At 34.9% G+C, this 21,785-nt stretch overlaps 1 protein-coding gene across 6 annotated transcripts in view; it reads right to left on the bottom strand.

Moving 5' to 3' along the window:
* The window catches only part of LOC137238172 (Y+L amino acid transporter 2), a 93,074-nt gene that overhangs the window by 9,780 nt on the left and 61,509 nt on the right, over positions 1-21,785 (bottom strand). For 5 of the 6 annotated variants that reach the window (XM_067762848.1, XM_067762853.1, XM_067762847.1 and 2 more), the window contains exons 2-4: positions 20,817-21,306; positions 15,775-16,021; positions 1,051-1,270 (exon numbers count right to left, since the gene is read on the bottom strand). In XM_067762848.1, the coding sequence (XP_067618949.1) occupies positions 1,051-1,270; positions 15,775-16,021; positions 20,817-21,098 (749 nt within the window). In that variant the 5' untranslated portion in view covers positions 21,099-21,306. Of the gene's footprint in view, positions 1-1,050; positions 1,271-15,774; positions 16,022-20,816; positions 21,307-21,480; positions 21,643-21,785 lie in introns of those variants that run through there. The other variant, XM_067762851.1, reaches the window with a different exon arrangement.

Raw genomic sequence — 21,785 nt, 5'->3', positions numbered from 1 at the left:
AAATAATAAGTTAAATCTTAGCCAAAAATACTTTTGTACCAATCGTATTTTGTGACATTATAACAAGAAATGGAAAAAAAAATTGAAAAATGGTCGTGGCACTGCCCCTTTCTTACAATGAATTTCTGGAGCCATAACTCAACGAAAAATTTGGTGCACATGTACCTATGCCTTTTAGCAGGAAATATTTTGAGTAAAAAGGGAATAAATCGGTTAAATCGTCTTCTTTTATATAAAAGAGTTTGTAAAAGTGCGAAGATGCAGGTAATAAGCTATTTCTAGTAAACATTGAAAAATTTCGTTAATAACGCTGCCGTTTTTTTATAATAACGCTTTTTAGTATGTACAAACACTTGTGTGTGTATGTTTATTCTTCTGTTATATCTTTATTTTAAAATAAACAGTACGGATATCCCCATATCTGAAGCAACACTGCATTATTGCCCGCTCAAGGTCATTGGTGTTAGCCTCCGTATCCTTTTTGCTTCTTTTAAACGAAAATTAGTTCACAATAGAACCATATGTATATCTATTATTGCGCAGCCTTGTATCACTATTAAGCACGCAAAACAAACAACAACATACAGCTGGGTATGTAATGTTCGGTTTCACCCAAATTTAGACTTCCTTACTTGTTTTAAATTTAAATTTTAGTTTTAATCTTTACAAAGTTTCTTGGTTGTTCAATATGTTGGTTCAAGCTATTCGAAGTCAAAAAAGTTTCTAAAAATTTAGAGAAAAAATTCATAAAATACAATTTTAAGAACGTTATTTTCTGCACACTTCAATTCTATTCGAATTGGATTTTCTTATAGCAACCGGAAAGATAGTGGTACAAATAATAAAATGTGGGTCTCGAGAAAAGTTTTATTTTTTAGATGCCCTAATATTCAGTAAATGAAACATAGCGCTAAAAGTTAGCTTTAAGAACCAATTACTTAAATCCTATTACATTTTTGTTATTTTACATTCTTTTTTCAGTATATTAAAGTCAATTCATTGCCTGTGCTATGTTCTTGTTTTTTATCTTTCACCTTCGTATCAACTTACCATCCATTGTAGGCAAACAAGCCAGAGTAAAAGGACAACGCCAGTGATGTGACTTTAGTGTCTGTATTATCGAATGTAAAATATTCTGTTTTGCCTAAGTAGAGCTGATATGCGCCTGTAGCAATAATAATAAAAAGTGCGAATAGCTTGGCATACGTAAATATGTCCTGCACAGCAGTGGCCCATTTAACGTCCCAGCAATTGATGAAAGTTAGCACCACTATAAATGAAAGAGAAAACAATTTTTAGATTATATAAATTGACTAAGTGCTTACATGTATGCATAAGATTTAATAGTAAATGAAAATAAATGAGATGGGGATTATTATTATTGTTATTAGGCCTGGAAGCACTGCAACCTTTGTGCCGATCTATTGTGCATGACCTTTCAGCCGAATTTTGTATGTGGAGGCTTTTGATGTATCTAAGTACCTCTTCAGGCTTTTTACTCCATATCACATAGGGATTTCGAGTCACACCACCTAGATGGGAGAGTCTCTGCCTTGTCAGAGCGCCGCATTTGCAGAGAATGTGAACCGGCGTTTCATCCTCCAGCTCACAGAAACGACAAATTTGAGTATCGGATAGATTTAACTTACTTAGGTGATATCGTCGACTACAGGGTACCGTATAGTACAAAGTGAGAGAGTTTTAGGTCCTCCCCGCTTAGATTAATGAGTATGGCTGGTACTTTCCTTGCCGGAAGTATAAACAGTTTGGGCTGTCTTTACCCGGGGAAGTCAATCCAGTGACGTCTGAATTGTTTCATTACCTTCATGTTCCTGATGTCCGGGAACACATCCTAACAAAACCTTGTGTTTGGCTCCCAGGTTATTAAGGATTTCAAGGCAGTCATCCACAAGGTACATAGATGAGAGTCGATTTTTTTTTATGTTGAATGTAATCAAAATCGAAACTCCTTAAAAAACTATTCTTGTATATTTGTATATATGTATCTTTATATGGGTGGGTAAAAAGGTAATCTCTTTCAGTATAGTGACAATATTACGAATAAAATGTTGAAATTTTTACAGGCTACCACTTTGGTTGACCTTGGCAATATTTTCAAGGCGCCAAAAGAAAAAAAATATATTTTTTTGGCGCATCGCGATTCCAGGAAAAGCGTACGAGAAATGACATACGATTTGAGGTTGAACTTGATTTGGGTTGTAAGGATAATGAGCTCTGGTAAAATTTTTATAAAAACTTGAAAATCCCCCATATGATCTGTATGAAAAAACTAAAGGCGCGGTGAGGCACCTGCAAACAATAAAATAAAAAGTAAAAGTTTTGCAGGCCACAGTTTTGGATGTCCTGAACAAGAAAAAAGAAAACAAATTTTCCCCCACCCAAATGAAAAATTATAATTTCCCAGCAGAGCTAAAAACAGTCTTTTTAAAACACCTATGACGTATAACCGTTCTCTCTTCTAGTCGGCCATGATTTATTTTTCAAGTTTTTGCTCAATTTAATATTTAAAAATGAATCTCAGAACCATGGTGGAACCACCAGGTGAAATAAATAAAAAAGACATCTTCTGAATCATCTGAAACGGTGATGATGAATTTTCAACGGCCAGAAGAGGGTACAATTTTTACCCGCTTGAAAAAATTGGAGTAGAAAAGTAAATACCTTGCTACGAAAGCCTTTAAAGAAACTGTTTCTTTTAGCATACCAGTGCCACCCATGGTATAAAAAAGAAGGTAGTTCCACTCAAAATTTTTTTGACGTATTTGGGGATTTTTGAACTTGTGGTTTTCGGGATGGAAATTTCCTTCAGGATGAAAACGCAAGGACAATAATAATATGCTTTCGCACGATTTATGTGCTTGCATATCTATTGAGAATCAGTAAAACATGCAATTTTATTGAAATTAGAATAGTGGATGACTCATACATTGGTTAATGACTCATATATTTATAGCAGCTTGACCCCTAGACAGAAAAAAATTAACAGAAAATCCTTTTGTTCTAGCATGGCCCTATTATCATGCCTCTACTGTGGAGATTTCTCAAGGCACGTTGAGAAAACGTGTACCTCCAAAGTCTGCAGTCAGTGAGAGGTGTTTAATTTGTTACGTTTGTGGGACGCCACCTCCATGTTAATGCTAATAGGGCACAGAAGGTGCATAGGCGGGACTTGCCCCACGTTGACCCCTGGTACAACGGCCAAAAGAACTTTCAGAACCAGTGGAAACCTGCAGAGCTAAAGGGCATGTGGACTTGTAGCCAATTTATCACCATTCAATTTCATAAAAATTGCGTTTGAGTATTTTAAACTCTTTAGAAATTGCGGTTTCCGTTTATAAGGACTCCTTTGGGCAATCAATTGACAAACGTGTATGTTTTGTCAAGATGTTCTGAGCAAACATACGGACACTTAAGAAGGCTATATTCATTGCTTTGTATACTTCGGTCAATGTTTCTTCCACCAAAGTAATTTTCGGGAGCTCGAAAAACTTATTAAAAACCTTTTTTCCTCGGCTGATATTTCGTATTAAAATATTTCCAAATCATGCGGCTCATTTTGTTTCCTTTTCATTTAAAATAACTATGAAAGTAATTTAGTCGTATCCGTCATTATGATATCCATCAAAATTAGAAAAATTCGTACCATTTTTCAATCCGGTAGCTTGGTTTTGGTGAAATTGTCATCGTCCCCGCAAAAGTCAAGTCGCTAACGTCACACTAAATGGAATTACCTCAATTTTTTGTATCATGGTGCCACCAAACGCCAATGCCAAAAGGAACACACAGGAGCAGTGCGAGTTACTTTAAGCATCGGATTAAAATGAAAAGTTCAATTTGGCCACTTAAACTGTGATGGGCAGTAAAATTCAATTCATGCGTCTAAAGTAAACTGACCTCAACTCTAACTGCAGTTGAAACTTTCATTGAAAAACCGAACATAAAAGGGAGAAGTGTTATCCATTATTGAGTTGAATTTTTTCGGGTTTGATGATAAATTTTACAGTCACACTTGGAAGTGATCGTCATGCTTTTAAATGAGTTTCCATCCCTAAAAATCGATTGTAATTTCCATTTGCTCTGTTGACAGAACAAAGAAGAATTTCGAGCAAGGCAATTGAACTTCACCTGGTTATTCCACCTTGTCTCAGAATAAAAGGAAATCACAAAATAAACAAAACAAGTGTGATATCTTATCCGAGAGCTGCCTGACAGGATGTTCAAGATGGCTACCTTTTAGCCTTTTGGTAGTATTTTGACAGGATGTTCAATATGGCCGCCTATCTTTAGGGGATGATAGAAAGATATACAGGAAGACGTCACGATAGTCACTTTGAAAATTAGGTGATCAATTCTGTTTGTAATTTTGACGCCTATGCCGAAAAACCACACTTTTCTTATTCGCAATGGTATAATATTCAAATTTGTTTTTGTTTGAAAAAAAAAAATCTATATAAAATTATATATACATAGCTTCGTATTAAGTACGCCAAACTTATTTCTAAGTGAAGCTGCCACCTTGGGCAGCCACCTTATTCAACATATTTTTATATGTATCCGCCACTAAAACGGCCTAACCCATTTAGATGAAATTGTTTGCATAAGCGATACGCTGAATTCTGAGCATTCCTATTGAAGGATTGCCACTGAGGGGGTATTTGCAAGGTTACCACCAATTTGAAATAATTTTTTTTTTATAAAATACGCCAATATTGGTAACAACCGGAATATAAATAAAATTATTTTCAGGTATTTTCAAGTAAGATTGCAATCCTAACCTTATAATGTATATCCCCTACAATGGCCCAGTTAAAGCTGGTAAAATTTGGGTAACACCCCTATATTCTGGACTCTTCCGTGGGTACTGCTACAGAAATTAAGAAAAATTTATGAGATATGCCAAAATGGGTGTCAAGAAAAATGTATTTTATGCCGGATTTCTACAGAAATATTTTTAAGTAGGATTCGACGTTTACATTGCCAATACTCTGCGTTCTGAGCTCCCTTATTAGAATGATTTTACAAGAGTTCGTATTGAAATCGAAAAGTTCGTACGTCGCCTATCTTTTGCACAATAGATCTGCACCAAGGTCGCAGTGCTTCCCGACCTAGTAATAATAATACGTCACCTAAGTTAGAATTCTGCTTCCATGAAAACTGTCGGTATGGTTAAAACTGGATCCTCAGTTGGACATCTATTGATGCAAAGGTGAAGTTTGCATTCAATTCAATCCAGTGGTTTTTGAGTCCTGTGTGTAAAACAAACAGGAAGATAGGCCAAAATTTAATTTACTAGTAACTAATTAAGGTATGACTCTACAAATGACCCCTCCAAGCAGTTATTCTGTAATATATTTATTAGGAAGTTTTTGTGTATAAATTCATCTACTCATTTGCGATAACGTTTACAATGTGTAATTTATGCCTTTCACGTGATTGATAACAGTACATACATTGATATACTTGTAGGGGACATTTCATGTTAACTCATTCTACCAATAGATTTTGCATAATGGATTTCACTGTATTCTGGAAATTTTTTACTATTTGAAAAAGGGTTTTAAGACTTTTTTAATTTTTTTTCAACAAATCGGAAGATATGAGTACAATTTTTTTGTTTAATGCATTTCCTGGGAAAATTGTGCAAAAATAATTTATGAAAAATTTTATAAAATTTTGAAGGATGTGATTTTTTTAAATTTTCTCTACAAATTTTTTTTTTGAAAAGCTTGCTGAAAAATTCTCCGGACTGCAGCAAGTTACTAAAAAAAATCGGGGGAAAAAATAAAACGCCTTATAGTTTTAAAAATTTGTATCTCGTTTTTAACTGTAAGAAAAAATTAAACGAAAATCATAAAGCCGTGTTTCGTAGGATAAATAAGACTTATTCGTTTTGTTTTATTGATTTTCCGTCATCCCTTGTCAAATTTGGTTTGGAGACAAATCGGTTTCGAGGTTGCGCCATCATCAGTGTAATTTTTCGTTCGAACGATGATGGCGCAATGCTGAAACCGGGTTTTCTCCAAATCAAATTTGACAAGGGATGACGCAAAATCATTCCAATATACACCATAAAAAAGACATTCAAACTTCAGTGAAATGGGGGATGAGTTGGCATTAAATGCCTCATATATATTGCTATTAAGTCTCACTTTGCACTAATCATTAAGCAAGCTAAGCAGAAAATAAATATTATAAATAAGCATGTAATTTAAAATGTTTAATCGTTTGTTATTAGTTAATGTCTGAGGTGATTCGAAAATAATGCCAAGAGTTTAAGCTGAACTTTTGAAAACATAAACAGACCTAAAAATATTAGAAATGCACAGTGAGTGCACATGAACCAAATCAATACAACAATAAAGAATAACTGCGATGTTACGGAGAGGTAAAGGAAAAAGGGAATAAAGCTGCAGTCACTGGTGCCGTTTGTCGTATCGCTGTAGTCGTATCCCTAACGTAATCAGCTGTTTATCGTTACGACGGAAACCAAAAACCAAATGGTTGGAACGATACGGTTACGACCTTAGCGGCACCAATAATCGATTGCATTGATTTCCATAAGGTTGGTCGAATCTGCTGTTATAAGGTTACCGAGCATTAACTACAAATATACATATATATAGCTAGTAACCAAGCATGAGATACAAGTGTTCGCGAAATTACCAGACCTTAGGAGAAATGGGTGAATAAGAAAACCAAGAGTTTAAAAGCAGCGCAAGCTGAGGAATCAGTTATCAGTTTTGATTTAGAGTGATTTGTTCAACAGTTTAGCAATTCGAACGTCAGCAGAAGGTGCATAAATATCAGAAAGCCCCAGAATTCGTTACAATATGATATATGTGACCTGTCTTGACGATTTTTCAGACAACAATATATAGCATATATGTAAGCATCTAAAATAGTTTCATAAAAATCCTCTTTTCCGAAAAATCGGATGTTTGGAAAATATATTCTGTGGTTCTGTGGTATATATAGTGGTCCGGTCCGGACAGTTCCGACAAATGAGTAATAGGACACCCAAACACACTCGTTCACAACATTCATCACGATATCTCAAAATTTGATAGATTAATTTTACTAGAAACAGACAGACAGTCAGACGGACATGGCTAAGTTAACTCAGCTCTTCATCATGATAATTTCGGTATACTTATCTTCTTTGTCTATCTATCTCCTTTAAGGACTTGAAATTTTCGATAATTAGATCGAACTTAAAATACGATTTCATTTTCATAAAAAATATAAAAAGAAAGGCGAAAGATAAAGCAAACATTAAGCGTAAAACAGGACATAGAGGAAGGAGACGAAAGAATAATTGAATGAAAGGGATAATAACGATAACAAGGATGACGATGATGATGATGATGATGAAGATAAGGCGGCCGCCATGGTGTGATGGTAGCGTGCTCCGCCATTCACATCGAAGATCCTGGGTTCACGCCCTGGGAAAAGCAACATCAAAAATTTTAGAAACAAGTGTTTTCAATTAGAAGAAAATTTGTCTAAGCGAGGTCGCCCCTAGGCTTTGTTTGGCAAGCACTCCGAGTGTATTTCTGCCATGAAAAGCTCTCAGTGAAAACTCATATGCCTTGCAGATGCCGTTCGGAGTCGACATAAAACAAGTAGGTGCCGTCCCACCAATTTGTAGGCAAAATTAAGAAGAAACTCGACGCAAATTGGAAGAGAAGCTTGGCCTTAAATCTGTTCGGAGGTTATCGCGCCTTACATTTCTATTTTTATGAAGATAATGATGATGAAGGCGACGATTATGATAATGACGGTAATTATGGTAGATTGTACTTGAAACATCTTGGGAAGCTAAACCGAGAACAGAACATACAGGCGAAGTTTTAAGGGCCTGGCAAACATGCCATATTCCTATCCATATAAGGCAGCAACGCCATAACCATACCATAGCCACCCTTATTGGTTTTTGTTTTTTTGAAGGTTTTGGCTAAATTACTTAATAATTGTGCAATTTGTTATTAAATTTTTGCGTTCTCTTCTTTTTTATGGAATTATGTATAATATTGGCTTCCGCGGTGGTGTGGTGAGTGGTGAGTAAAGAGACCATTAGTCAATTAGAAGCATAAAAGCTTCTATATAATAACCGATCAAATGAGCTACTCTTTAAGTGCTGTTGATATTAAATATTCAGATACGCAATGTAGGTATTTTTGAACAACCCCTGCACTATGACAACCATGGGAATCTTAATAAAATGTATGATGAAATAACGAAATTAATTTTCATAAGCCAACAACTCTTTGTGACTTCTTGGAAAAACAGATTCTACACATCTGCACGTATATTGATCATAAAAGTTTAAGTAGATTTAAAATTAAGTTTGATCTACGTGAACAATTTATAATCATGCGTTAAGCTAAAAAACAACAATAATAAAAATTTACGTTAGTAAGTACGAGTTTATGTGTATCTTAGTAGTTTTGTAAAGAAGTTCCCCATCTGACGTAGTCATTGAGCGCAGTTTTTTTGCAATGATTCATGTGGTGAATGTCAGGAAATATGTACCTAGGTAGGTTATACTGAAGCAGGTGATTGTTTGTAGACATGGTGGAATCACCAGGTGAAGTAAAGCTGGAGACATTGGTGCTTTATCGGTAACCGTATCGGTAACCTTTTAACAGCTGATTCGACCAACCTTATGAGAATCAATGCAATCGATTATTGGTGCCGCTAAAGTCGTAACCGTATCGTAGCCAACCAATTGGGTTTTGGTTTACCGTCGTAACTATAAACAGCTGATTACGTTAGGGATACGGATACAGCGATACGACATACGGCACCAATGACTCCAGCTTAAGCCGTCAATTGTCTCACTTTAAATTCTTCTTTGTTCTGTCATTCGGCTATCTGAAAATTTTTCACCAATGTTGTTCCCGGAAAAGTGTTGCTTTTTGAATTTTTCAGGAGTAGAATATGCCACTTTTAGTACTTTTTTCACATAACTATTAGGTGAATATCCATGGACCTTTACTGGATTTAATTACAGAAATTCATCATTTAGGGTATATTTGGGGTTGGCTCCATAAGTAAGGCCGTGCTAAACTAATACTTCTATATTTTTGATATTATCATTATATACATATGTTAAATTTTTTTCCCAAAAAAATTGAAACAGGTCTTTGTTAAAACAAACTATTTGCATTCACGTCATATTCAACCAAGGATCTTCCCCTGTACAGTACAGTACTACTGAAGACTTTCGAAACCTTATTTTGAAAAACTTCGCCTAAACAGTGGTATTCTAAATAACAAAAAATTTTAACTCACTGTTGCTGTGTATGGCTCTAAAATTCAGAACACTAAGATGAGAGGAATGGTACACTTAAGGTTTATACTTTAGAATATATGAATCCAGCTCGCTTCGGATCAGCATCTTATGGTTCTAGGCCGAATGCCGTTAGGCTAGTCTATCCCCTGATATATTTGGGTACATAATAACTTGGTAACAGTAGTAATAGTAACATCATGAATTCAACTGTAAAGAATTTTTGGAGGATCTTCTGATTAAGTTTGTTACTATCATATATATAATACTTCTATATCAATACCTTCCTATCTTCCTAATGTGCAAATTTTCTGTCAATCATTATTTGCTGAAACTGTGCAATGAGTGTTCTGCCCAAGCGCGGGCTTCGTTAATGTTAAGTTACGTTCCATTGAGACTTGAGCGAGATACGGATAGAAATTTAACATGCAAATGCAACAACAACGTTGTGATCCTGATATTTATCTGGTTCAATTTCTGATCCGTATAGCAGTTCTGTTCGTTTCGTTTTCTGTAATAGATTTTTTGACAGCTAACCACTTTTGAGTTGGTAGCACTCATGGCTCATCTATATGGTTGGCTCATCTCTACAGCAATAACATACCTTTGTTCACATTGCCAAAATTAGCGTGTTGGTGTTAGACGAATGGAATGGAATGAAAACATAAAACTTAGCAGCATTTGTAAGTAGTAAGAAAATGTTGTAAATTCGTTGGTTTCTTTTTAAGTTTGCTATCTCCTTCTGACAATCCCTACTCCAGTGAAATGAAAAAAATAAAATCAGCTGGTGAGATGAGCCAACCATATAGTTGAGCCATTGTAGCACTGAACTAAATACGTGTACATTTGTGTATACATAAAATATCTCGCCATATTTAAAAGCAAAAACACTGAAAGAGTAAACAACTTGAAGATGATGTAAGGAAAATAAATAGTTTGCTTACGTGCGAGTTAATAATTCTATCAGTATCTTAAAATTTTGTGTACGTTTCTTCTTATTTTCTACAAAACAGATGTTTTATATTAGTGCTGCCAGCTCTCATAAAGTTGATCCAGATCGTTCCAATGATATTTGAGCCAGAGCCAGAGCTCGATAAACCAATGGATCGGCCCTTTAGTGAATTGTAGTAGCGTGTGTAAAAAAAGTATTAAAGGGGTAACAACGGGTCTCTATCCCCTTTACCCAACTTCAGCAAACTAATTGTTATAAAATCTCAGTTTAGTCGATTAAACAATGAAAAGGCCAACAAATACAATACAAGGCTTGGTGTATTTATTATTTAAACGTGGGCTGCAGCCATACAAAGTACATTATTTACATAAATATTAAAAAAAAACAAGGCGAAGAATTCATGAAAAAATTCAAATATACATGTATAAAAATATGCTATACATAAATCCCAACAAGTATTTCCTTAAACGTTTTTAAAAATAATTTAAAGTGAATTAGCTTGAACAAACGATATATAAGCGTTTTCAAAATTTTACTTATTTTGAGTTTTTAATGCAGTAAATTTTTGATGAAGTAAACAAAATATGAGTACTGGGCTGGCTGCTATGGGTGTTGAAATAATATCAATTTTGTAGACTTTTTTCTAATATACTCTTTTTCGTCCGTGCTTTTTCGTTTCAAAAAACAAACGAATATCCAAACAAAAACTTATTACTTCCTAACACAGTTGTGTCCGGCGATTATTAAAGATGTCATTGCTAAATAAATTTTCGATGGCTATGTGATCGTCCATGATACTATTGGAGAATGCATCACTTGTATTTTGAAACACTTTATTTATTAAACTTAATTTTGCATTTCCAATTGGACATGCCTCACTTTTTCATTTGGAGAACGAAATAGCCTAATGTACAATATTGATAGAAGCAAGACGGCTTGTTGAAATATACATATCGAGCCATAACCGCAAAAAGGGCTTAACCGACATTAACAAAATCATTCAGTAGACGCGTTTTTTGTATTAATATTGCAATTACTTTAGATAGTAACGTGAAAGTTGGTGTGTATATAAGACTGTATAATTGACGTATACTGATGTGGGATTATTTTACATTTCTTTAATAATAATGGCGCATTTGTCGCTTACGCCCGTTTTGCTTTCAAAAAAAAAAAAAGATTTCATTACTTGAAAGTATCGGTTAAGCCAAAAACATTAAACAGTGGTTGGTGATTCAGATCAATATTTTTATTCAGATTTCAAGATGGAATTCATATTTATTTAGATTTAGAGATGCAGACTGATTAACAAATATTTTAAATTTACAACTAAACTAAGTATTTTTAAATAAAAACTATATAACTAAGATACACTCTATTTATTTCACATTGCCGTCTTCTACATCAGTATCTGGTAATGTATCTGTGATAAAGGAGTTGTGTTTTAAGTTGAGGTACTCTCTATGGAAAATTTCGGGAATTATATTTTTACCACAAAGTGATTTTAAATCTAAATAATTTAACGATGCAATTCTTTGTAAGCAACTGTATAAACTGAAGTAGGAGGTATCTTCTTTCGTAGAAGTGTTTTGGGTAGTGGTTTCGGAATCCTCCTACCTTGTTTCCCAACACAAGTATCTTCTTCAACTATTTCCTCTGAAGAATCGGTGTATCTGTATGGAACTAGTGTAACTTTTTTTGAAATCTGCAACAATAATTTGGCTATATTCATTATAATCCTTATTAAGAAAAATCTCAATCTAAAAAATAATCGCCAGTGTTTCCAAGTAGTCCATATTTAAACTAACCCTAATAAGATCCGTAAGATACGTCTTTCAGACGTACGTAGTTTTAGTTTTGCTCTCAGTCTCCCACAATCGTAAAGAGAGAACATTCTCATTCTCAGTTTTCTCAGCTACCATTACCAGCTTTTCAGTGGGGGTGTTTTTCAGTAGTAACATTTTTGTTTGCTAAAATATATACGATTGTTTTTTACAAATACGTCTAAGAGACGTATCGTTATCTTTTACGTGACTACAAATTTTATATGTAATTTTTGCCTAAAATGGTAATTTTGGCTAATATTTTTTAAGTATAGTTTAAAACAGTTAATTCATTCAATTGAAGTACAAAAAAATGTATTTTATTCTAATTTTTTTGCTATAAACTGAGGTCCTTCGAAAAGGCCTGATTTTTGTAAGGCCAAGTCCAAGACAACTCAAACCTAATTTTTAATATATTAAAAAAAATATTTTTCTTTAAAAAACATTTAAAACAAGAACATATATGAAATAAATGATTAAAAAAAAAAAACAAAAAAAAAAATGTAAGTTTTTTTATCTTTAGGGTCCTTAAATTTGAACACGTCTCTCAGACGTACGTTATCTTTGCCGGGTTAAAAAGACGAAAATAACGAAACGTGCGCACCAAAATGTAAAAACTTTGTATTAAAATGACAAAAATTCTGGGAAAAAAGGCTTAACCTACACATTGCGAGCACAACAAAATATAAACAAAGTGTTTTGTGCACTTGAGCCAAAATTGCCTTATCTATAACTTCGTATCGGTACTTCGTAGGACTTTAATTTTTTTGGAGCTGGTGCATATGGTAATGGCCTTTCGGTTTCCATCAAAAACAAAAAATCTAAAATAATGTCGGTTAAGCCCTTTGTGCGGATATGGCACGATATATTTAGGCCCCTTTTTTACAAAAATTTAACGACAGCCTTGAGATTTTGTCTCCTTCTGTCGTTGTATATCTGTACTGTAATGTTTGACAGGCTGCACAGTTCAGTAGTAGTGATATAGAAGTATTACATATATGGTTACTATATTTTAGAAGAGCATATATTTTAATCCCGACTCTTAACGACAAATCAATAAAGCAGATGAACATGTCAATGAATTTTAAGGGATGGAAACACATTTAAGATCACTTCCAAGTGTGACTGTAAAACTTTTCATCGAACCCGAAACCCATTTAAGTTCCACCAAAGGCAGAAAGGTACAACTAAATAACTGACGTACATATGTGTGTACTTTATATGAAACACACGTTTCTTTTATGTCCGGTTTTTCATTGAAAGTTTCAACTGCAATTGAAATTGTGGTCAGTTAAAGTGGCCAAATTGAATTTTTATATATTTTTTTTGTCGATCCTAAAAGTAATGTAAACTCACACTGGTCCTTTGTATTCAATTTTGCATTGGCGTTAGGTGGCACTGATATGCTGAAAAAACCAATTTCTGCAATGGCTTTCGTGGCAAGGTATTTATTTTTGTACTCCTATTTTTCTAAAAAACGGGTAAAAATTTTACCCACTTCTGACCGTCGAAAATACATCACTACCGTTTCAGATAGCGTACATCTTCTGTATTTTTTATTTACTTCACCTGGTGATTCCACCATGGTTTGTAGATTTATTTTGCTTATAAGGGACGTTTTCACCATAGTAGGCGTTAACCGAAGTAAAGCTGGAGACATTGGTGCTTTATCGGTAACCGTATCGGTAACCTTATAACAGCTGATTCGACCAATCTTATGAGAATCAATGCAATCGATTATTGGTGCCGCTAAGGTCGTAACCGTATCGTAGCCAACCAATTGGGTTTTGGTTTACCGTCGTAACGATAAACAGCTGATTACGTTAGGGATACGGATACAGCGATACGACATACGGCACCAATGACTCCAGCTTAACGCTAACCAGTAAGGAATATAGCGCCTCAGTAGTTGCAGAATGTACGCAAGTCAATTTACATCGAAAAAAAATAAAATAAATAAACAAACAAAAAAATACATTTCCTATTTGTTAATTGCTCATTATTATTATTAATTTTCGTTTGTTAGTAAATATTAGAGCTTGTTATTTTATTTATTTGCTAATATTTTTGTGTTTACGTGCGCATTACCTATAGGTCAAGTACAACGCTTACTGATGGCATTTGAAAGTTTTGTTGCAATTTTTGTTGCGATTTTTATTCATTTTTTTGCATGTTAGCACGAAGAATTACTCAAATTTGTATTTTAGTACTAAGTATTTGGGCATGATTGAATTACCACCAATTTATTCATTTAACAATTGTAGAAGTAATTTTTACCCACAAAGTGGTCGTGACGGTTTTAGCCATGACGAGGCATGACTACAAGTTAGGCATATAGACATGACGCTTTATCAGCGAAAGACACTTTGTATACAGAGTTTTTGGAGGGGAACCTTTCATCCAGAATTTAGTTCACCTAATGCGCAAACACAGAGATTGTTGGACTGCTGTGAACGAAATGGCATTTCTAGTTATGATGCGAGTGATGTACGCTGAAAGGGAGCGCAGTGAATAGCGCATGCGAAGCACTGGCGATAAAATCGTATTTTCTCCCTCGACGTTATGCCTAATGGCGGTCCCACGAAGTGTGAACATATGAACATAATTAGTCTGGCTTCAATGGGCCATTTAAAGGCAGTGCGCTGCCCCAACGTCCAAGAAAAAGCCTAAATAGGGAACAGGGCAGTTCAGTTCAATATCATGAGGGCGTAAACCCAAGCAGGCGTAATCTCATCCCTTCTAATAAGCCTAGTATTGGATGAGCTCCTGGAAACCCTGCTAGACAATGGTATCAGATGCCCTAAAGGTCATGCGAATGCTACAGTAATTATTGCAAGGGATAAATTCAAGAGCATGCTAAATGATTCCATACACAGATTATTAAACTTAACAAAGATATGGTGAGCAACTGTGCGGCTTAACATTAACCCATCAAAGATGGCCAGAAAAGGAGTCTTTTCATACTTACGAACAATAACCATAGATCGCGTAGCACTGGTTTATGGAATGGATAAAAGCATTTGGGGGTCTTGTTTGACACAAAGCTTATATGGAGGCAACACTTTGACTCAATGTCTAATAGGGTCACGAAGTCCATAGTGGTATGCAAACGTATATCAGGCAAGTCATGGGTCTGCTACTGCCTGCTCTGAGATAGATATCTACCATGATAGTAAAACCTATTATAACCTATGGCTCGATAGCATGGACATCGAGAACTACTCGATTGACAACGATATTAGCGCTAACCAAAATACAACGCTTGTAGGCATCACGGGAGCTATGCCTACAATAGCGATAGAGGGATTTCTCGCTACACGTAACGATTGAGCAGTTGGCCAAGCGAACTCTCCTGAAAAGGAAAGGTTTTTTCATTCTGAAATATGTAGGAACTAAGAGAGAAGATCGGTTTCTGTTAAAGTCCCGGGTAAAGTAACATTAAAAACAGTTTTCTTAAAAGTAGTTTCGCTCTTCGGCAGTGATTGGCAATCAATCCGAGTGTATTTCTGCCATGAAACATTTCTGAGCGATGCGCTGTTCAAGATGCCGGCATAAAACATGTAAAAATTAAGAAATTTTACTGTGCAAATTGGAAGAGAAGCTCGATCTAATCGCCTTTGTAGGTATATAGCGTCAAGTAAGTGTTTATTTATATTTTATATACAAAAACGTATTATAGGTAAACTTACATATACAACATACGGCCAGCATGCGCGCTGAGTCTTCTGGTGGCTGACATTCCGGAAAGAATGGCTTCAGTACATAAACACTAAATGTCAGCGCTACAATTGCCTGTGAGCATGGCCGCACTATCATACATTCAATCCAAAGTCGGATGAAGGCCATAAAAGGGCCAAACGTTTCCATAATGTAGGCGTAATCTGCACCAGATTTAGTGATCATTGTGCCCAATTCGGCATAACAATATGCGCCAACCTATCGTGGGAGGGAAAGAAAGAAAGAAAGAAAGAAAAAAGTTGTAAATGTTTTATTGATTGTGATAAGGTTTGGTAGACTTGCGATAAACTTAACAAAATATTTATAAATGATTAATCATTTCTTTTTTTTTACAATTTAATAATGACCTACATATTTTCCAAGCGACAAACCGTTTTTATATATGTTTTAATATTATTGCTATAAAGTGCTATTAAAATTTTTAAACACCCAGTACATGCAATTGTTGATACATACTTAAGAACCTATCGGCAGGATGTTTGCATTCGATATTGGATGTACAAACATACATACATACTTATGCTATTAATTTTCTGTCAAAGTCAGTCCTTGTCCTTTTTATTTTTATAGCGACTTTTTTTATACAAGCAAATATTTCCATGTGTAAGTAAATTGTCTTAGTGATGCATAGAATTGAGTCTCCGGACTTGGAATCCACATTTGGCGATTTCTTCATCAAACAGAAAAGCGGGTTTAAAAAGCAATAACTTATTTTTAAAAAATGGAGGTGTGGCTGTCGATGACGATGAGGGTGAGGATGGGGATGCGGATGTGAACGAGTGGGCTTAGGGTGAGGATGAGAATGAAGATGAGGATGAAGATGCGGATGAGGAAGAGAATGAGGATGAGAATGAGGATGAGAATAAGGTTGATGGGAGGATGAGGATAAGGATAAGGATGAGGATGAAGGAGAGGATTAGGATGAGGATGATATGGATGGGGAAGGGTATGGGGATGAGGATTTTCTATTCAGTTCTAATATGCACACTCCGAACGGCAGTTGCAAGGCAAATGAATTTTCTCTGAGAAACATTTTCATAGCAGAAAAAAACTCAGATTGTTTGCCAAACCACTGCCGGGTGCCTCCAACAAATTCAGAAAGCAAAAATTCAAAAAAACATTTTTTCAGAAAACGTTAGTCAGAACCCGTTTCTCATAAAGACAAAATTCAAAGGTCAAAACTCAGAAGTCAAATCTCAGAAGTCTAATTTCAGTAGTCAAATTTCAGAAATGAAAATTCAGAAGTCAAATCTCAGAAAGCAAAATTCAGAAAGTAATCAGACGACAAAACGTTTATGTATTTTAGAGGAATTATGTATAAAGAAAAAGTAGCTAAAATTTTGTATCGTGTGCAATAATTAATTAATTTTTTTCGCGTTTATCTTTTTCAAATGAATTTAAAATTTTTGTTGTTATATCGGCCTACTGATTTGTAAGATCGCGGGTTCGAATCGAGCTCAAGGCCTAACAATAATTATTTTATGATGATTATTGTTACGATACATTTTTTCTTAATTGAAAAAATTTTAAATTAGAATAGAAGAAAGAAAAAAATGTATACTATTTTCACACAGACGGCTTATTGAATAATAAAGGCAATTTTCTACATTAAGACGGTTATTGAGCTCAATCTTCCCTACAAAATTCGAATCTATTATTATTTCATTAGTAGCTAATCGAATGCCTAATGAAGTCAAAAGCACAATGCAACTCTGTTGGCAGCGTTCCGCTTCCGTTTCCGCTTCTTAGTTTTTAGTGTGTTCAGTGCTTAAAAATGTCATTTGTCAAAGCAAATGTCATTGTCTGCATGGCGGAACGATACAAGGTGGCCGCATCGAACAGCTGATTATAACCTTTTTTATTTGATTTGATACATCAACTACCGGCGCAGTACGATTTTGACATTTGTCCATCGAATTTACAAGTACATGGAATTTTTTTTGTTTGTAGGTATGTCACCATGCTTCCACCTTGTATCGTTCCGCCATGATTGTCTGTCTCATCCTTCATACTAATCGAGTAGTTCCTTCTGTGTGAAAGCAAAAAATTTACGATTTCATTAGCAGGTGAAATGAGATCATTAAGTTCCTGTGTGAAAACACTATTATAGACAACTGCCAAAGCTCGTTGTATAGATCAATTTCGGGAACTGCTAAATTCTTCATCGGCAACGTTTAGGCGCCGCTGCTATAACCATTCAGCTATCACAGCGGTTGTTTGTTTGACTTCATTATTTCTACTTCTATTCTAGTTCTTGCCAATTGATTTTCACACCACTGCGACATCTGTTGCAGATGGATATGAAAATTGGACTTGTTTCATGGCACGATGCCATAGTGTCATATTTTATTGACACCTTTTCCCCGTGCTATGGGATGTATTAACAATTTTTGTTGATTCAATTAAAAAAAAATGTATCATAACAATAATAATGATAAAATATTTATTGTTAGGCCTTGACCTTGATTCGAACCGGCGGTCTTTTAAATTTACAGTATTAAAAAAACGAAGTCTTTAGCCTGTTCGTTTATTTTATTTATGCAATTAAATATGTTAGGGTGTGTCCCAAACGCACTTCGAATGACGTTGTGTAACCTTTCGATGGAATTATTTGTACGGCCTTCACCCAATTTGGTGATATTATACATATTACATAATTCGATTGAATATAATGCCTTCTTTCGACGTTGCTGTGTTCCAGGCTGAAAAAAAACTCAGAAGTAAAATTTCAGAAGTTAAAATTCAGAAAGTAATCAGACAGCAAAAAAATATAAGATTTTGCGCACAATTTAATGTTTTTTTTTGCTGTCTGGTTACTTTCTAAATTTTGACTTCTGAAATTTGACTTCCGAATTTTGACATCTGAAATTTGATTTCTGAATTTTTGTTTCTGAGTTTTGACTTCTGAATTTTGGCTTTCTGAAAAAAGGGTTCTGACTAATGTTTTCTGAAAAAATGTGCTTCTGAATTTTTGTTTTCTGAATTTAAGGGGGGAACCCAGCCCAGGTTGAAAATGAGGATGAAGGTAAGATTGAGGGTGAAGGGAATGGAAGAAAAATGGGGAATGTGCATGTAGGGTGAAAAGAGGGGATGATGGGGAAGGGAGACGAAGAAAGAAAGTGGGAGTCGTGTAAGGACGGAGGATGGAATGCAGAGAGAAAAGACAGGAAAGGAAAAGGGGGCGAGGACGAGAGGAGAGGAAGGAAACACGAAAAAGGTGGACGTACAGGAGAGCGAGAGGTTGGGTTTAGAAAAGAAGAGGGAGAGGGAGAAGTGTGAAGATGAAAGAAATGTATAAGGAAAGTTTGAGGAAAATGAAGGATATGGGGAAAGAGAAGAGGAAACTATTCCAAAACAACTCAAACTTTTACTTCATAAAACTTGAATAAAATGTTACTAACTTTGGAAAAATCCTGTTCGTTCAAGCAAAACTTTTGCAACAAGAGGGCGCAATTTTGAATTTCGCTTGGATGAGAAGTTGCAAAATTGTACCTAATAAATAGGTGTCCCGGTATCTCATAATTTTTTGCACAATAAATTCAAAAAAGGGGTTTTCCGTTTTGTACTGATAACTGAAAAACTAGGTTTTTTTTTTTATTGTTTTCCCATTTTGTGTGTTTTTTTCGATTTGATGGTTTTCTTATTTTTGTGTTTTTTTTTTTAACAAGTGGCACCATCGTCATAAGTACAAAGTAAAGAGCACATCGAGCGTAATACTGTTTTCAAACAGAAACTTAATGATCTCATTTCACCTGCTAATGAAATCGTAAATTTTTTGCTTTCACACAGAAGTAACTGCTCGATTAGTATGAAGGATGAGACAGACAATCATGGCGGAACGATACAAGGTGGGAGCATGGTGACATACCTACAAACAAAAAATATTCCATGTACTTGTAAATTCGATGGACAAATGTCAAAATCGTACTGCGCTGGTAGTTGATGTATCAAATCAAATAAAAAAGGTTATAATCAGCTGTTCGATGCGGCCACCTTGTATCGTTCCGCCATGCAGACAATGACATTTGCTTTGACAAATGACATTTTTAAGCACTGAACACACTAAAAACTAAGAAGCGGAAACGGAAGCGGAACGCTGCCAACAGAGTTGCATTGTGCTTTTGACTTCATTAGGCATTCGATTAGCTACTAATGAAATAATAATAGATTCGAATTTTGTAGGGAATATTGAGCTCAATATGCGTCTTAATGTAGAAAATTGCCTTTATTATTCAATAAGCCGTCTGTGTGAAAATAGTATAAAATTCTCTTTGAAATTTGTTCATGTATTGACAGTTGATCGCCGTTGAAATGACCTGTAAGATCAGTTGTGTTAACAGAAAAATCAGTTAGATTGATTAGGAGTCTGTCAATTTTACAGAATTTTGTTAACTTAAGAGCGACAATTTCTCTTCTGTTGAAATGACTAAACTATGAAGTGGAAGAGGAGGGGCGAGGAAGCCAAAGGTCGGGCAGGACAACGTCTGTCAGACCTGGTAGTGACTGATATTAAAAAATTTAATCAACCTTACATTCACGGAAGGTCTGTGTCACTATTCGATTGATCAAGTTGAATAATAAATTTTTTAATAAATCAATTACTTGATTAACTAAAATCTTGATTAATCAAATTTGAACGTATTTGGCACACAGAGATCGGAGTTAGGAATAGTTAAAATATTAAATGTTTTAAAGTAATTATTCAGATTCTTCAATATAAGATTAAGCACACAGGCGACTACTCAATTAATTTGCTTTTTGACAAATCAGAGAACTGATTACTAGATAAAGCTTCATTTTGGATTAATAAACAAATTTAATTAACCGATTAATTGAGTAATTCGAAACTTGATTAATAAAAATTTGAGTAATCAGTTAGTCACACAGCCCTAATTTGTACTGAAATCAGAAGAGTTTAAGATAACAATAATTTGTATTCATAAATATAGTGCTATTTATAACGCTGTACTTTGAATATATTCTCAATACTCACCATTGAAAAAAGACCGGAAGCAATCCACACAATCAACGACAAATTCACACTGCCTGTGTACATGAGTACACCGGTGGGTGAGACAAAAATACCGGAACCAATAATAGAACCAACAATCACTGTGCAACCATTGATTAAAGTCATTTTTGCTTTTAACGTCACATCACCACCGCCACCGGCGTCGCCATTTTCCACCGATACCTTTCGACCTCCCTCGCCATTTCCATTTATTACAGAATTTTTCCGTGAGGAATTTTTTCGATTAAGTGCTTCAGTCTCCATATTTGTGAGTGTGAGTAATTTGCGTGCGTAATTATTTCGACTATTCAAATAGTCAATATATTAATGTTAAATACTAATTTTATTTGTTGTTGTGATGCTATGATGCGTGGGTGGTGTTATATCGTTGCTACCCTATTTTTGGTATAGGTTTCTAATTGAGCGGCGCATGTGTTGCTATCGTTGTGTGTATGTGCAAACGTGCAGAAATCTGTGAACAAAAGTAAATAAAATGTTAATAGATTTATTTAGTATAAACTAGACATTTTGAAAATGTTTGTGTTTACATTTACACCTCATTGAGATATTTCACTTTCTACGGTATTCGAAGTAAATATCTTAATTTATACATGTCGTCATATCGAAGGCAATAGTACATATGTACCTATCCGAATACGATGAAAGCCAAAGAAATTATTCCGCCCGCAACGTATCTGGCGCAAAATTTCTACCCCACGCGAATTGCCCGTAACTGTTTATTGCACTGAAAGAAAATGACTGGTAAAATCAACCGAAATACGGGTCAATTCAACCGAAATTTCTGTCAATTTTTATCCATCGCAACAAGATGTTGAATCAACTGCGCACAAATCGTTGCTTTGTAATTGACCGTTTTAGTAGTCAAATGAAAAAAAAAAGTTGTTGCGACAGCTTTGTATGAAAGTACCTATGTTGCTATATAAATAAATA

Source organism: Eurosta solidaginis, chromosome 1 (assembly GCF_040869045.1).
Source record: "Eurosta solidaginis isolate ZX-2024a chromosome 1, ASM4086904v1, whole genome shotgun sequence".
NCBI classification, from domain to species: domain Eukaryota; kingdom Metazoa; phylum Arthropoda; class Insecta; order Diptera; family Tephritidae; genus Eurosta; species Eurosta solidaginis.
The sequence above is the reverse complement of the archived record's forward strand: the minus strand, read 5'-3'. Positions and strand labels throughout refer to the sequence as shown.